Source organism: Asterias amurensis, chromosome 15 (genome assembly GCF_032118995.1).
Source record: "Asterias amurensis chromosome 15, ASM3211899v1".
In the NCBI taxonomy this organism is placed as follows: Eukaryota; Metazoa; Echinodermata; class Asteroidea; order Forcipulatida; family Asteriidae; genus Asterias; species Asterias amurensis.
This window is the reverse complement of record NC_092662.1, coordinates 17,551,328-17,569,929: the sequence shown is the minus strand read 5'-3', so window position 1 is coordinate 17,569,929 and position 18,602 is coordinate 17,551,328. Positions and strand designations below refer to the sequence as shown.

Below are 18,602 nucleotides of genomic sequence, written 5' to 3'. Positions count from 1 at the left end.
AACTACGTTACTTCAGAGGGAGCTGTTTCTCACAATGTTTTATACTGTCAACAGCTCTCCGTTGCTTATAATCAAGAAAAGTTTTATGATAATAATTATTTGGAGTAATTACCAATAGTGTCCACTGTCTTTAAGGATCAGTACTTCATGTTTGATTTATCCAATTCAGTGTTTATGCCATAAAAACACGTCTTGTTAACGCGTACTTTTTGCATTAATTCTCTTGGCCTTATAAGAAAATAGAATTAACTGTTGCAAATTGATTACCAACCATAATGACATATGATATACCATAAAGCTGTACATGTAAGTGCAAGAAACGGCCTGACGTTTCGACTCTAGCAGAGTCTTTCTCGAAGGCTACCAATAATCTAAAGTGGATTCAGCAAACGAAAACACAAAAACAAGGAAACAATTGATATTTTCCCGCTGCCCTTCTCAAAATCGCTGCGATGCCAAGGTAATTCTGGACACAAAATCATAGCAACTTTTTTGTTTCACTGAATGCCGAGGCCGGACTCTGTTTGCAGCGGAATACGAGGTTGGACCATGGAGAAATGTTGGACTTGCCGTAGTGTGGACAGTGAACTCTGGTTGACAGTCACCAATTAAGAGATATATAACAACGATGAGTGTCGGCTGACAAACCAGAACAAGGACTAAATTTGGAACCTTTTGAAAACACTCAATCCGGATTGGCAGGCCTCGAAATACCCCACAGGACCCACAGCAATTGCCGTGGTGCCCTGTGCTTTTGCAGTGGTGCCCTGTGCTTTTGCAGTGGTGCCCTGTGCTTTTGCTGTGGCGCTTGCCCGTCCAAAGTTCCAATACAAATAGCACAGTGCCCATTACCAGAGGATAAATGATGTGCGACCTGGAATGGCTTTATATGTCGTATTTACTTGGTTGTTTTTATTACCCAATGTCAATGAAAAGTGGCACAATGTCTTGTATTATGTTTGTTTTGTTGATTGTATGCTCGCGATCTAATATACTTGCCTAGATCATGGATGTAGAACTACTTCCATGCCTGCAAGCCGGCTAACCGGATTGCTGCTATGACATATTAATTCGGAGTTTTAACCCCCGGGTAAAGCCACGCTATTAAACATTTCCGCTGTACCCGTTGGGTAATAGAGAATGATGATGACGCAAAGTGTCCGTCGTCGCTTCTGATTGGTTGATTGTGTCTGCCGCTTGCTTGTTGTGTGAGACACTCGCTCTTGATGACCTTTGACCCCCACGTCGCGACTGCTGACTTCGCTGGTGACGGGACGCTACAGGAAGGGAGAGGAGTACGAGAAGAAAAAAACCCAGGGAAAGTTAAAAAAGAGGAAAAAACACCGGCTGCTGTGCCATGTGTCTGCAACGTGTGGCCCGAGCGCAGGACTGACTTGAGGTGGTGGAGAATGCCCTCTTGCATCGCAGCAGCTTGTCCCGTCTGCTTCAAAAAAAAAGACAACTCTTTAGTAACAACTCGGCGAGTATTTTCATACTCCGAAGCGCACACCTCTTCGGAGTAACTCACAAGTTAGTTACCTTCACCTAATGTCATCGGGCGATAAAGGGTTACGAGATGGGTGAAAAGCTCGCCAGACTCAGTCAGGAAGAACCCAACTGAGAGGCAACTGTTTCTAAATTCACAACACTCACTCCACAGCCACGTTGACCACCGTGCAGAAAGGGGACCTTCAATTTGAGTTCCTCTGCTGTACCGTTTAGTTGTAGGTGACTGCTCTTACTACACGGAGTGCGTGACAACGTAGCCGTGTGTCCATCCACCACAGAGCTTCTGTCCCACCTCGTTTTTTACTTGCCTTGGTCTCCCCCTAAATGAATTGCATAACATGGAATTATGATGATTCGCAGTGGAGGTTGAGTCTGGTGCCGTATGCTCGCTTCAACTACAAGGGAGGAATTTAATCGAAGCTGCCGCCAGAACTGGAGAACGGGATTTTATGAAAGTTGGCGCCTAAAAATTGCCTCTGACTCGATGAAAACTCCACGTACAGGACATATTTTTAAATAATAAAAACACCGAAAGAACGTCCGAGAAGAGGTGTATCTCCCGTGAAGGCGAAAAATAGTATGCGGGGGAGCTTTGGACAGGATGAGATCCGTGACTACGGGAGGACGTTGGTAACGTGTACACCTTTTCCTATTCATTATCTCACACGTGTAGATTGTGTTTTTGTTAGTTTGTGAGTGGCGTGTGTTTTGGGTTTATTCTGTCCTGCATTGGTTGTTGTGGTTGTTTGTGGTTGATAAGTTCAGAGAGTTGTCAGCGGGTTAATTTACGAGTTACTGTCACATCGTTAAACCTGGCCCTTGAGCTAGACTTTCTATGTCTACCCCATGGTCTATCAATTCATTGCATGTTTGGAGTTCTTGTTTTGAAAATTTACCAAAAAGGAAAACTTGACTATCTATCCTTTTTATCGTATATTGTTTCTAGTGTAGTGATCGTCCTTTATAGTGAGTGATATTGTTTAGTAATAACACAGTTTGGATTGACCACAAATCATAATTAACGGGTGAAAATATATCTGTTTACTGTGCACATATATTACAACTTACAAGGATGCATTTGTCAAGTGCGAGGACTAGTCTTGATGTGCCAAGGGATTTACCCCATTATCAAGTGTTAAAACACTATTGTCTGGAGTCATTGACACTAATTAAGGGTTTCCTTCAGCCCAACTCCCATACAGTCACCCTACCAGCTATTTTTAGTCACCGTAATACAACATAATGTAATTACTTTGGTTTTTGCCTCGTTGTTCTCCGTAAGTGCAGGCATGTGTGGCAGGGCTTTCGTGTGGAAATTTAGGCTCGCATCAGCAAAAATTGCTGGAAATAAAGCCCCTGGGAGCGTCTTGCGACTCGGCTGTACACAGAGTCGACTTTGTCGTGTGCCGGTAGGGTAGAGAGTCCATGTTGTGCAGTGCGATTTACTGCATCATGACATCTACCCCTCGTAAAACACCGTTGTGGGGGCTTGTTTTTACTGCTCCTGGTTTTCTGTTGACGTGGGCCATCTAGAGTATTAAAAAAAAGTACGTACAGGCCTACTGGCGAAAAGCTCCCTTGACTTCTGTTCTTCTGGAGATCTTTGAGACTCTGAGGCGCATGTCATCGGACTTGCTGAGACCTGGCCCCTGGGCGACATAGGAGCAAGCTGTGCTTGGCTGGATAACACGTACCATTCTTCCCCTACCGGAGTTCGCTCCCGTTTAGGTCCACACCAGAGTCCACGCCGAAAAAAGACAAATCAGACAGCAGTGAAACTTGTACGTTTTCAGATTAACTGAACTGACAGGGCAACATTGGTGGTTTCAGTTTGCGCCAATAAACACTAATTATGGTGATGTCGATGGGCTAAATGGCTGGGCTCGATTGGTAAATTCGTCTGAGATTATAACAGGGATAATAAGGGGGAGGGGATGCTAGGACCAGCGTCCTCATATAAGGTCACAGTAACAGCTGGTAGTCTGGTACCGGTATATAGTCCTATCAATACACAGGTGTTACGTTCAGTGCTGCTTTAATCTCTTTAATGAGGTATTTCATTATGGCCTAAGGGTAAAGTCCAATTACTGTCTTCAGTCTCGTGTATATAGTTCGGTGCTCAATTTCAAGGCACTACTTGCTTGCCATAAGTTTGTTGTGATTAGCTGTCCATGCTCTGACTATGTGCTGAAGCAGCTCCAATTCATGAAGCTCTCAAAATTGCTGAGCACTTATAAATGATGCTTAGCGAGAACTTAACCAGCTAAATTGCTGAGTGAACGAGAGCTGATGCAGAGAACAATAAACTGATTTTGTCGAGCAAAAATGTGGGAAAGAAGCAGCAGCAATTTGAACATGTGACCTGTTTCAAGTTTCACAGTGACACGAGATTCAACTTTTGCATTTGATGGAAATTATGCACCAGTTGTGAAGATATTTTCATTAATGCATACGTGTTGAGGTCATTGTGATTTTGTAAAAATAAAACAAATTTCAGTCTCACTTTAACGAGAACCTTTTCTTCTCTCTAGAGAGTGAACAACTGATAGACCTAAAAAGTGCATTACATCCTGCTCAGTTCTGAATGAGACCTCGTGTTGTATCGTTGGGTTCACTTGTCTACGAGCATGTGGCTAGGTGCCAGCAACCCCCCCCCCCCCCCCTGACCTTGTCCCCTTAAATATTGTGCAATCCCTTTCATCTTGTAAATCATAATCATAATCATAAACAGTGAAAATGACCTGTGGTGTCTATAGAAACTGATACTGTTGACACTTCGGTCTGGGCTTTCTCGTTGGTTTTCATCACATTGGACGAGGTTTTGGGTTGTATGAAAATTGTTGGGCGATGATGATACGTGAAGTATGTCGGGTGTCGCGTACTTCGAGTGGGCTGAACTCAGCGTGAATGCACAACTTTGATGGTGTCTCTGTTTTCTTCCCCCATGGTCTCATTGTATTAACACGGTGGGAAAACTGGATGCGGAAATAATATATCGTAGGGGATTCAGGCATAGTTTGTTTTATGAAGACCTATATCTGAAGAAAAGAATTATTTGAAAGAGAAATTTAAAAAATATAATGCAGATGTGAGGGAAATGCGCTATTTGGAGTATTGAAATAAGAGCATTAAATTTGTGTTGCTGTTGTGTAACCGTTGTTGTTGTTGATGTTCTGTTTTTTTTAATTTTTTTTTATTATGTTGCTGCATGCTGCTGCTGGTGGTGTTGTTGTTGTTGGTGGTGGTGGTGTTGGGCTGGGATTTGTTTGTTTAATTTAGGGGGAGTTTTGTTAGTTTCTTGTATTTTTGTGGGTCTTTTTTGTGGGGCGTTGAGGGGCATATTGGTACTAAAGGACTTATTTCTAATAAAGGTACTCAAAACAGTGAAGTATTATATCCATATATGGGCCTAGACCTGTCCACCAATACCGGAGGGGCATTTTGTGGGCCTAACATTTTAAAACAGTTGTAGCAAAAAACCTTGGAGATCAGTAAAATGGTTTTAAGATCATCATAAAGACCTTGGGACCATCGGACCATGCTGCAGATGGTAAGGATATCAGTATATGTATGTTACATAATATGCGATAATCAAATAATACTTTTGACGACTTGAGGCAGCCGCAGCAGTAAATCATAATTATCTTGTCCCAACTCCACGCGGCTTGTTCGGACACGTGTTCATATTTTGCAGGTCTGTAAAAAGTTGGCGCGATCTTCCCGCGTATTTGGCTGTGTTTTCTTTATTGGCCGCGAATTCGAGCATGTATCAGTTATTTGAGAAGTGTTTGTACAAGACCTTTTCATATTTACTGATGAACATTCACAGTTTGATTTTATGATCAATAATAATAATACCAAAACTTGGAGTTTTTAAGCATAAAATGAGTATAAGATATACCTTCAGTTTCGGAATGCCTAGCTGGTTTGACTGTATCCGGTCCAGGCAGGCTCGAGCCTTGGCCAAGCAATGTCATTATTCCAGTGACATTGTAATTAATGGTTTTGAGAATCACATAATGTAAATCTCTCAGACACATTGTCTTCAAATTCATTTTTCAAGTGTGTGCATGGAATTGATATGTTTATTTGCTACACTCTTCAACCATAGATCAATGCTTCAACTATATTTCGAATGCTCTTGTTGTGTTTTGATTTGACGTACCGGACAAGGGCCAAAAGTTAACACAGGGGTGCCACACGGGTGTAGATTGAGGCGGTTATTAGGGTCAGCGGCTTTCTAGTTTCCACGTTTACTTTGTTTTGACTGATTGAGCTTTGTTTACCTTTGCGCAATACATGTGTTTGTCATCGGGTTCGATTCAAACCGGCTTCTGGTTCTAAAACCATTTTGCATGTACCCCCCCCCCCCCCCCCCCGTTTATGGTTTCTTCAGAGGCCCCGAGGTGTCCTCTGATTGCCCGTAATATCCCCCCTCAAGATTCTGGTCTGGAATTCTGTCTTGGTATCGGTCTCGGTATCTGATTCTACTTTCATCAGCATGGTTCCATTGTGTGCTTTTAGCGCTTGTGCTATATAGCTACGAAGTTCAGCCTGGTAATTTTATTGGCTAACATTTTTTAATTTACTCTGAACAATTTGCAACCTTTCAGAACACAGTAGTGCCGCTTTAATGGAAATCAAGGCACACATTGTCTCCTTCCTTCTCAAAAAGGGATGTAACTTTTGAGCTGATTGACTGATTCCTTCTATGGGAATACTAGTACAACAGAAAGACAATATACAACGTTGTGTGTGTTGGTCTTTTCTCTCCTTTTAATTACAATTGCAAACTTGTATGTCTGAAGAATAGGAGTGAAGTTATAAATGTGGTAGCAGCATCAAGACAACATGCCAGCTTGCTCACGATGAACCGTTTTCCCCTAATGACTCAACTTCATTCAAGTTTACATTATTGAAAGGTCCATCACACATTGTAGTGATTTTATTTGAACTGAAACCACAGTGCAAAGATCGGCTGGTATAAAAGCAGCGCCCCATGGGGTTCGCCCTCCATGTAACCTTCAGTGAATGCATGCTGAAGTCAACCCCAGGGCGCGGAGTGCTATAATAGTCGTAGGCTCTTCTCATAGTTTACGTCTCGGTTTCAACTTGTGAGGGAAAAATTCCTGTGGGACTCGAGAAGATTATGTTATTATATAAACCACAAAAACCATATTAAACTGGGTTCGTATTTCTCCGTCTGTTTCTTAATGCGGTCGTGAATGCAACTTGGTTGTGCACTTGTTAGACTGGAAGTGGAATAACAAGGAGCTAAGGTATTTCTAATGATAATGACGGATATAATTAGATCCAATGAGAGCTCTTCATTGACACCAATGAGGGGCGTGGCGTCATAATGCAAGTAGTTTAAGGGGGTGTGAGCGATTTTGTGTTGATTCATATCGGGCTGTGAACAAAATAAGCAGCAGTAATTGGTGACTGTAATGTGATTTTGTTTTCACTTTGAAAACCCTCAGTATTTCGGAGTTATTTATTTGTAGGCACCGTCCTGATATATGTTGTATGAGCATTCAATAATGATGCACATCTTGCGTCATGGTTTACCGTAGAGCTACATTTTATAAAGACAAACTGTGGCCGTAAGGTCAAAACGTGGGCGTTAAGCCAATGTTTTTGTTTGAGAGAGAATGGCTGTTGAAAGTTTGGTGTTTATACCTCCTTGTTAGAGTCTACCGAATTCCCTTGACAGAAAAATCATCTAAACAAACAAACAAACAAACGAACGAACGAACGAACAAACAAACAAACAACTTCATCTTAGAAAGGTGTCCTATGTCGTGTGATATCCCCACACTCGAGCCTGCTGCCTTTAAGCTGTGTACATCTGGTGAGCAATCTACTTCTAATGCTATAAAGAATAAAGGTTATGTGTTTAGGGAATCTGTGATCGAAGGAATGGGTAGACCTCCTCAGAGGTATGCATGTGTATTTATACCATATTGAAGCAAAGAATGATGACGCTGCAAACGAACGCTGAGGTATATTGTATTCCTATTACTCTATGCTATAACTCTATACGCCTGCCTGGTTTACAACCCACGATTGGAAAGTTGGCCTACTAGAAGAGCTCCAGCTCTATGCTCAAAATGAGGAAAATATTGCCTGATACCCACCATTTGCTTTGGTCAGAACGATTCGTCTGATAAAGTTGAGCGAATTTTGACACTTTTGAAGGATAATGTGCAGAATGTCGTTTCATTACGCCTGCCTGGTTTACAACCCATGATTGGAAGATTGGCCTAATAGCTCCAGCGCTGATGCTCAAAATGAGGAAAATATTGCCTGATACCCACCATTTGCTTTGGTCAGAACGATTCGTCTGATAAAGTTGAGCGAATTTGGACACTTTTGAAGGATGCTATGCAGAACGTCGTTTTAAAACACATTACACGTGATATACGCGCCCATTACAGCGCCCATTACAGCGCCCAATGGGCAAGTGCGATATTAAAACAAAATGGCTACGTAATACGTAATCATGCGAGTCTGATTGTGCTTTATATGGGGTTCATGTTAGTAAGACTTCAGTCTCTAGAAGGGGGCTATTTTTGTTTCACCCAAACGACATTGCAATGATTTGGTAAAAGAGCAGGCCAATTTCATTATGACGTTATTTTGACGGAAAGAGCAAATTTTGACGGAAAGGAAAACAAAATATTGCAATGTCGTTTGGGGAAAATAATTCGCAGCCGGGGGGGGGGGGGGTATTATGTGATGTAGTGGGGTTCATTCATAAAGAGGCCAATACAAATATTTGCATGATGATAAAAACATTTATACCCAGATATATTTGTGTGACATTGTTACAAACTGTGGCCATCTGTTTTTATTTGCATTTATGGCTTTCCATAGTTCTCCAACCTCGGTTGGCAAAAACTCGGGACGTTGCATTAAAAAGGTTTATAAAAATGTACCGAAAATGGGGTACAGCAACCACGTGCAACGGAAACCTGTATGTCCCAACTTGATTTCTTTAAACTTCATTGCAAATACAAGGGCACGAATATAGTGTGGATGCATACATTTTCGCAGGTTCTTTTACAAAGGTTTACATGTTTAAACTCAAGAATTCAGAAGACGAAATAGCGTTGATCAAATCAACCACAAATGACCCGACACGAAAACACATCATGCCATAAGAGATGATGCACAGGAAGCATGCCAAACACGTAAACCTTTATTACCCAAGGTTCTCATCGTACGTCTAAACACACTGAGATGTAATAGTTTAGTTACAAACAATGCCATTTTTCATAAAACACACACGTGTCCTTGGCGGGAACAGTTTTGGGTATCAAGTTTTGTGTAAACCAAGAGGGCATAGTTCCATGACACACGTTACTGTCATTCAAAAGTTGCAAGGGTTGCAGAAAAAAACCCGTTGATCTTTAATTATCTTGCTGAAGTGTCTGTTGTAGAAGTCACTTCTCTGCAGCACGCCATGGCGTGGACGCGCCAAAACGAAATTGTGTCGTCTGCGAATCGTTTACTGAAAGTTTTACGTGGTTTAAGTGCCGGGAAGGAGGGGGGCTAATTGTAGCATACAGACGTGGGCCGGGGTTGTAAATCACGGGTGATATACGGGACATGCAGGGCCCATTCCCCCGCTGTTTTTTCCACTTCCATATTTGATTTGATTGTCTGCTATAAAGGGGTCAAATGTCCAGGGCTGTGAACTGAAACATTCGATTTCAGGAGTCCATCATTTGTGTAGGGTAAGGGGCTCCCAGTATTTGTGCAAGAAACATTACTTCAGGTTTGAAATGATTTCAATTAACATCGAGTAAATAATCAAAGATAAATCCAAAGTGAAGGATAACATTCAGCATTCATGGAGTCGTAATACGATGAGGGCTCCGAGGTTATATGTAGGATTTCAATTCAGCGGGGAATTTTCCTGAAAAGGGGGACAATATGGTAACGTTTGTCAAAAGAGGTTGCCAAGAAATGGGACTTTGAAATATTAATATATTTTTAAAAGAAAAAATATCAGCAATGATGACGACAACAACAACAACAACACCAAGGTCACTTGTTCACTTTGTTTCTCCTGAAGACGAGCAGAGTATACTGTTCGAAACGTCGATACCAAACCGGCTTTTTTCAGAGCCACCACTCCTTCAACAGAGTTTTTACTTATGGTTGTACCCGCAAGTTTACTATTAATATTTATATTTATAGTTGCACTTGTTCACTTTGGTATGATATTCATCCATCAAGTGCGTTCCCAAAGAAGACATATCATCCTCATAGTTTACCAGGTTAACGAGTCAGCAACAATATATTGATTTGAATTGACCAAAGAATATGTAACAAATATTTAACAAATCCCTCGAAATATTAAAAGAGGATTGATATTAAGGGAATTGTTACGTAAGAAATATCTTTATGACCAGGATTACTTTTCATGCGCGGAAGCCGCACAAATTGTTGAATGTGCGCGTTGTTCTTTTGGTGTGGAGGAAATTCCCCCTGACGACTTTAACGCTTGACATGTAGTCTATTACACAGGGAACCTGACTGTGTAGGTTTATGTGACTTTTGGAGCAGTATCAATTACTCGAAATCGTCTGCTCTTTTGTGGACGGATCGAGCTTACTACTGGGAAGGAAACGTCGCTCAAAATTAGGAAAAAAGAATTCATCATAAGAGAGTTTTGATACTTTTTATTGAAATGTAAAAACACTTCTTTTAGAGTACAGGGTTTAGTGAACTGCGAAGATTGTACTAAGGTTAGTTGTTGATCGTGTAACTCGGCGAAAGTCAGTAAACTCCTAAAAAGTGACTAACGTTTTCCGTAGGGCTTTAATGACGTTGTCGATGTTTGTGCAATAACTTGGGAGCGTAAACCTTGCTTTGTTTTGATTATCAAGGCTTTTGGTTTGTAATAATTAACATTTGAATAGTATAGAATGCTTGCAGTTTGCACTGACCGCCATTTTTGATGAACCGCACATCCCCACATGCGTCAGTCTGACATGCGTGACGATTTGTTGTATGATGTTTTGGGTGAGTTGAAGGCAGCGCTTATACACACTTCCATCGTTTGGCATCAAAGATTGCAGCCACATTTCAACACTGAATACCAAATGGAAGATTGAGCTAGCTCTCAAACAATCATGTAAAGTTGACTGAGAAATCAAATAGCAAGAACATTTGAGTCAAATTGACATAATTTGAGCTGTTGCCTGTGGCTGTACATACTGGCTTGTTAAATGTGTTTACTTACCAATAAGCAATAGGGTTACCAGCTCATAGCTGTGGTAACTGCAACGTATGCTCGCTTGTGAAGTGTGTGTGTGTGTGTTTGTTTGTTTGGGTTTTTTTTTTTTGGGGGGGGGGGAGAAGACCTCTCAAGTTAGAACTACTTATTTTGGCCTCTTGGATATCAGAATACTTGGGAAATACAGGCTTATGGATCGGGTTTGCTTTGTTCTTTTTTTTTAAAACCTTTTTCTAAAGAATTCCTCTGTGGGGTCCAAGTTTAACAACATTAAACTTTGTGGGGTCCATTGTTCCATAGTGAATTAATCAATAGGACCCTGGAAGGGCCCATGCCTAAGCCCACTTGTACTTGATGGGCCAAGTACTTGGATTCAAGTACTACTTGGGAACCTTAGTACTCCGCAGTCCTTGAAACTGGATCTGCAAAGTACTTGAATGAAATCAGCTCTTGAAATAACACACCTCTGCTAGAATTATTTTGCATGGTTAACAATTCTCTAAACTGCTTTTTGTAATTTGTTTTAAATGCAGGTGTATATGGCTTGTTGTATTTCTCATTCTTCACTACATTTGTCTACTCTGTGCTGCAATACGAACAACTGTCTCTCCTCAGAATTCTTCATCATTTTCAGGTAATTTCCACAAAATCTTGCTTCTTATATGGCGCGATCAGTTACTCGGCATTCTCAGTGACGCTCCTGGCGCTGTAACATACAGTGTTTCCTGCAAGGTATTTGGGACTAAGTTTGATTTATGAGACCTATTCCTTATTACAGAAAAGGTCGCTTGTGGAAGCTATCTTCTCAGCCTGTAAAGTTGCATAGCCATATAATGTTTTATTTATTATTTATTTATTTTAATTCTTCGGACAATACAATTAAAACAAGCACATGCCGAATCCAGGGAAGGGCAAAGGTCAAAAAACTGTTATCAAAAAAGATGTGCCCTCCCAGACCTAGCTCATAAAACGGTTAAACAAATTTTTAAGGATTTTTTCTGAACTAAGTGTGATAGATGGTGCTGTTTTAAACTGCAAAACATACACAAACTTCCACATCATGCCACAGACACTGCAAAAAATATGTAATGCAAAATAAAAAATTAAAAATAAATTTAAAAGGTCAAATCATCAACAAAATCGGACCTGGTATTATAAAAAAATGCTGAGGCATCCAGGATTGCAAAATTTTGTTTCATGCTAAATATACTAGCATAAGCAGGAAATCTAAAACAATCAATTGTAAATTATTTGTTGATTTTGGTTGTTCTTCTACCCCTTGCCCAGAAAACTTGTACCAAGGGAATAACCATGAATGATTGATGGTGTTTTCACTTCCATCTTAACTCAGTTCTTCTTTTGTTTTCCTGTTAAAACAAACAGATTTGGTTACGGGTAATCTACAACTTCTACAAGACAAACAAATCGCATCATTGCAAACAAATTCTTCTTTTCTCTCCAACTCCTCATCACCCAAAGATGTTGATTCAGTCGGCATTTTCTCGAACAGAACTTCAAAACACTCTCTTCCTGAGAGAACTAATTCCACCTCCAAAATATCTGAGTCACAAGACAAAATCCAAAATAGTACATCGGTGACATTAGCACCGTACCCCAAAGAAGATGTCACAGCAAGGACAGAAGCCTCAAATGCACCCTCATCAAGTACGCAAAGCTCATACAGCACTACAGATATTGGGGAATTATTTAAAAAAGACTGGCTCTACAGAGAAACGGTGTCAGAAGAGGACACCAGTACCTATGCGAGACGTAAAGTTTCTTCAGAAAGTACTGAGCACTTGATTTTCCGAACGGCAACAAGTTCTCCACACCCAAAGCCTGTTCCAGCACCAGATTTAAAAAATGGCACTTTAGGATTGAGGAACATGTCGACTGCAAGTCTGGCAACGGCTAAATCTCAGGATGTAAATAATACAGATAAGCTTTTAAGAATCATCGGCACCCTTTCATCAAAGGGAGTGGATTCTGACTTTTTACCTTCAGGAGAAGGACCTGATTTTATATTCCACCGTTCTCCCCCACCCCTAACAACGGAGATCACACAACTCACTGTGACTGAAGAATTTACTGAGTTGCTGGCCATTGCTCAACAAGCATGGGCCCAACTACCTGCAGAAGTAATGAATACAGAGCTAGGAGAATTTTTAAAAATGTACAGTGCCTTTCCTTATATCAATCTGGAGTCGGGACCAGTGAGAATATGGGTAAGTCACCATGTTTTATTGTCTAGGGGATTTTTGGTATGGAAATTCGATAGTTTGGAATAAGATCCCAAGAGCTGCTTATAAGCACAAGTTAGCGGTTGAATGGCTTCTGACTGGCACCCCTGAACAAAGATATTGACAACATAGGGACACCGCCAACATATGGCTAGATAGCTGGCTATAGAGCGCCGGCACATTAAACCGGAGGTCGTTGGTTCGAATCCCACTCTAGTCAATTCTTTGTTCAACCCCAAAAATCAAGCACACATTTGCTAAGCACGTTGCTTCACTGAATGCTACATAGAGTTATATATAAGAACTAGAGAGCCCACGAGTGATGCTTCGTGCACAAACGCCACGGGACCGCAAGATGACAAGCGCGTCATTCTGCACGCGCGTTGAATATGAAACACACGTTTGAGGTTTTTTTTATTGAACGCTCACACCATGCTGTTTGTTCAACTTTCAAAATGGCCGCACAAACACACGCTGTGAGATAGCTGTTTTGTCAACTTAGAAAATGGCCGCATACCGGGGCGCGTATATAGGCCAGTGCGCGCTCTAGTTCTTATATATAACTCTATGGAATGCTATTAGTGCATGTAGTGTACGTTGCTTGAGGCTGGTTTCCAACTTTGCAAAAAATGCTTAGTAAATTCTTCTTATCCCCTTGAATCTAAGCTTATGATTCACATATAAATACTTGAAATTGTGTCATTCGAGGTCAAGGTGATCTGGGAAGTGATTAAAAATGGAATTTGGGGTCAAAAAGAAACAAATAACTGTTAATAAAACTTTAATCTCTATACTAAAAAAAAATCACTTTCTATGACTTTTTCTGCCTCTGTTGTAGTAGCAAACAGAAGTTGATTTTCTGAAGTAGACAACATCATGTAAATTTTTGAAATAACATTTTTTTAAAGGGTTGAAAAGGTGACCGTAGGGACCTGCAGATTTTGTCACAGAATGTGTGAATGACCAGCTGCACACTTTATGCAGGTGTGCTTTTTCACTTCCGAAGTGCTCATAATCAAGACTGCATGTTACGTTTTAAATTGAATGTTTTCAATCCAGTACATAGAACACAGGTTTCACTTCAGTTTTAAATCTGAAACATTTGGAATGATCTGGAGGTAACACAATACCCAGGAAATGAATTTTGCCCCCACCTGGGTAGACCTCTCTCCCCATTCCGAAACAGCTGTGCGTTTTTACATTAATTCTTCAACCCTCCTACCTCTTCCACAGGTTAATTCTACACAGATTTATATCCCATAGTTCATGAACCTCTACTCTGCCCCCCAGGAAAAACTAAACATAGGATTTGCTGGAAATCAAAACCGCTTTCGCCGCTACAAGCAACTTGTTAAAAGTTGACAGAGAGAAGAAAAATCTGACGGGGGTTTTAAACAAATATCCTGTGTCATTACACTATCAGGCTTATTCCCAAATGGTTTCCTTGGCCACAGGCATGTGTTACACTGTGACCTTTGACCAGCTACAAAATGTTCACTTTTTTTTCTTCTTCAAGAATAGTATTTTGTTACAATATTAAATGCCCACAACTTTCAGGCAGTACCAATTTTGGAGTTGTTGATATCTCTGTACTTAGAAGTGGATGTGTTGATACCTATTAACTCCCTTTAGAATTGGTTTAAACTTCAAGGCTCACAGCCACCAATTGATCCAAACCTCACCTCACTCTGACCTGAAGAGAGATGGAAACTAAATGGGAGTGTCTTCCGACAAAATTACTGAAGAACACTGGAAGGGACACCGATTGAATTTGGTTCTCTCGGATTGGACTCAGTTTTAAGGGTAGCGGCGCCACAATCAACTCTTTTGGGAAAAGATAGAAAATGATGGAAATTTTAGAATTTTTTTTTCCCGGCTTTTTGTCTTTTAAGGAGCAGTTATGCAAGAAAAGGGTCATTTACTGTTCTTATAAAACTTTAAGAAATTCATTGTTTTACACGTCTTATTATACGGGGTCTTATTACAAGAAAATTCTTGTTGATTATAAAGAGTTAGCTTTTAATTATGAGTAAAACAAGGGAGACTGAAAATGCACAATAATAACTCGACTGAGAAGGCTCTCAATGCCCAAGCCAATTGCTCATTGACTTTGACTCAATAATCTAACTCGGTAATCAACTCGGTAAAGCCACCATTAAAAGCTCTCTTTTCAACAACCAACTTTTCACAGTCAGTGCCTCTAAGGCTAAATGTAACATAAGGGGTCATTTCACAAAGATAGTTGCAAAGAAACTTAAGCATATACATGTATGTCTTAAGTTAGAATGAGTAACTCTTTCAACTGGAGATAAGACTAGACATAACTCTTTGTGAAATCCACCCCAGATGTTTTTGTTTTCAGTTCATTGACATGAGAGATAGTTCATCGATGAGTGACTGAATTTTAAGAAACAAACTTCACTGTCCATCGCAGCAAGCAACAACTATGTTTTCATTTTGACCTGCAGAAGTTCAAAGTCTTTTCCCACTGAGGCGGAAAGTGACCGTTGCTTGTAGGGTTCCTTAGAGGCATTTAGTATAAAACTGGACAGTTTCTCTCTGTGAGGTCTGGTTTGACCCATACCAGACCAAAGGTGCTTACCATCAGTTGGATAAATAGGAGTTGGAGTGAAACACCATTATTAAGCAAATTTGATCGTCCTCTTTTCTCAACCCCCCCTCCTTCAAAAAAAGAAGTAGAAAAGAAGATTACGTTTGTTTTGATTGAAATTGTTTCATACTATTGTTGACTTTAAGAGAAACCCTATGTTGAAATTTGTATCTTAATTGTGATTGTGATGTTCTTGTATGATGTTAAAACTAAAAACCTTCTCCCTCTTAAAGCAGACAAAAAGGTCGGTAAAAACTTGACTGCTTTTGTTTTTACAGTTCATTGCAACCAGTAGTATGTTTTCAAAATTAGTGTTGCTAGCTCAACATATATTTCAATGGTGTCTAAATCAAGTAAATGTAGAAACCACTAACACATTTGTGACTGTACACAAACTGACAACCGGTTTAAACATCAAGTGTGGCACCAACAAGTGCTACGTGATCTGATGACTGTCTGTGATTTGCAGATCATGGGTTGGTAATTTAGACATCCACTGACAAATCTGTGACCTGTTTCTTAAATTGGCCTGCTTGAGGAAAAAGCACTTGTGTCTTGCAGATGATAGTCTTGGCTTTTTAGAAAGGGCAATTTACCAATCGTGACCTGAGACTTAACCCTTTCCCAGCTGCACTATGCTTCCAGTTTTGTGCTTGATACTGCCTTAGCTAACAACCCTTAAATTTGTCTTGTTTCAGCGTTTGAAAGGACCCCCAGGCCCTCCTGGACCCCCTGGCAGACAAGGTTTGAGGGTGAGTGACAGTTGACTAACTCAGAGGTTACAACCTTTACCCCTTGCACATTTATCCTAGTCCCAGGTGGGGTATGGGTTTAGTGCAGTTCTAATCTGGGGTTCCTACCCCCAGGGAAATTCCTTGGTCTAGGCTGAACTTAAGAGGGAGTGGTAATCGTCCTTGGTTTAAACTGTAGATTGACTTTGTTCATTTAGTAGCTGGATTTGATCATAGAGCAAGGACAGAGGTGATATGATCAGTCTATTTCAGAACATGATCAGTTAAAGGCACTGGACACCTTTGGTAATTGTCAAAGACCAGTAATCTAACTTGATGTATCCCAGCATATATGCAGAAAATAAAAAGTCTGTGAAAATATTGACTCAATTGGTCATTGAAGTTGCAAGAGAAAAATTAAAGAAAAAACACCCTTGTTGCACCTATTTGTGTGAGAAATTACCTTTTCCTCAAAAACTAAGTTACTTCATAGGAAGCAGTTTCTCACAATATTTTATACTACCAACAGCTCTCCATTGCTCATCACCAAATAAGATTTTATGCTAACAATTATTTTGAGTAATTTACCCATTAGTATCCAGTGTTTTTAAAGATGCTGCCCCAGTAAAGGCCTGGAATTTAATCTTTGAAAGGGCATGTAAAGTACATTTTCCATTTTAAAATCTTGAAGTCAATGGAAAACTTTTGAAGGGGCACCAAGGCCAAGATCAGGGGCAAGGGAGACCAAGGCCTTGGTGTAATTCTAGGCCTGTATTATCCTGATGCAACAAAATCTATCAACACTAAATTAAATCTTTACACAGAAAGTAGTTTTCCGTATTAAGGAATACCTCCCAATGTTGTCTTACTTAATTTTACTCTATTGTTTGTGTTTGCATTGTGATTTCTGTGAAATGATATGGTTCTAATATATAATTGTTCCATTTTAAAAAGGGTAAACCTGGTCTGAGGGGTCTGAGGGGACGAACGGGGGAACCAGGGGAGCAGGTAAGATCATATTTCAAAATAGTGCAATTTATTCATTAAATTTTGTTCTAAACTTGTTAACAATTTCCACTCATATTACTGCTATATAAATGGCAACATAAAATATATTGAAATTTACATTGCAAAGGGATAATGAATACTATTTTTGGTTTTACCCACACATTCGCTATTATTGAATGTAGGAAAAATACCTCATAATGAGAAAGTTGGTTGTAATATAGAAATTGTAACACCAAACCCAACTTTTCTGCTTGCAGCATGCGAGTATCTTACGAGTGAACATACACACATCTTTTTATTATTATGGTTTTGCTTGTAAACAATAGTTGAGTAAATTTGCAGCAAGTATTGGTAGACTATTGAAAACCCAATTTGAACGGCAGAGCAAATTGCTTATCTGATGAGGATCTTGTTAAGCAGAAAACAAGAACCTTTGGCGTGTGAAGCAAAGAGTCCAATATTATTTCAAGGAACTGATCAACATCGAAACATCCTAATTTACAGGGTCAATCAGGTGTGCAAGGAGTATCGGGGAAACCAGGGCCACGCGGATTTCAAGTAAGTGATCCACGCTAATCTACACTACCCCTACATGGCACGTTGGCTGGTAGCCTGTGCTGGTCACTAGCGTTGTGTTTTTTTAAGATTTATGAGATTGTAAAGGATGGAGAAGTGAGTTCTGCAAGGCACATGTTTTTTCAAAGACCATGCCTTCCTAAAAACACTGTGTTATTAGAGAACTTTGTATCCATTGCTTCTTCTGTTGTTGTTGTTTACTTTTTGGGGGAAGGGTATTACCCGATTAGTATCTAGCATGGTAGAACTGTAAACAGGTCTTTTGCAGCAGATTTGTAACTGATTTCCACTTGGCCAATAAATAATCTACTTCAGGGATATCTGTAATTGTAGTCCCAGCTGAAAGTTTGTTATAAATAACTCTGTATGATTCAGACATTTAGGTTACAAGTGAATTGTAATGCAATTAGAGTATAACATATCCAGCATCAGCAACTGAAGTTAGTGGTTGTGGTTTATGTCCATGCCTTGACACAGTACATCAACCATCACATCTGTGCATAGTCAGTACGCCTAACCTTGGTTAGAAATGTTTGGCTTGGTATGTGTCCCTTTTGGGATGTAAAATGTGATGACCTCATTATTTCGGGGTCTGTATACATTGACGATTATGTTTGTTGTCTTTAAGGGGGAGGGGGTTCAGTCACATTGCTTACCCTTTGATCATTGCAAAGTTTTCT

General features: G+C 40.1%; 1 protein-coding gene across 2 annotated transcripts in view; it reads left to right on the top strand.

Moving 5' to 3' along the window:
* Positions 1 to 18,602, top strand: part of LOC139948452 (uncharacterized) — a 60,472-nt gene that overhangs the window by 6,099 nt on the left and 35,771 nt on the right. The window contains exons 1-6 of one of the 2 annotated variants that reach the window (XM_071946598.1): positions 1,346 to 2,139; positions 11,290 to 11,390; positions 12,140 to 12,981; positions 16,306 to 16,359; positions 17,293 to 17,346; positions 17,851 to 17,904. In XM_071946598.1, the coding sequence (XP_071802699.1) occupies positions 2,111 to 2,139; positions 11,290 to 11,390; positions 12,140 to 12,981; positions 16,306 to 16,359; positions 17,293 to 17,346; positions 17,851 to 17,904 (1,134 nt within the window). In that variant the 5' untranslated portion in view covers positions 1,346 to 2,110. Of the gene's footprint in view, positions 1 to 1,345; positions 2,140 to 11,289; positions 11,391 to 12,139; positions 12,982 to 16,305; positions 16,360 to 17,292; positions 17,347 to 17,850; positions 17,905 to 18,602 lie in introns of those variants that run through there. The other variant, XM_071946599.1, reaches the window with a different exon arrangement.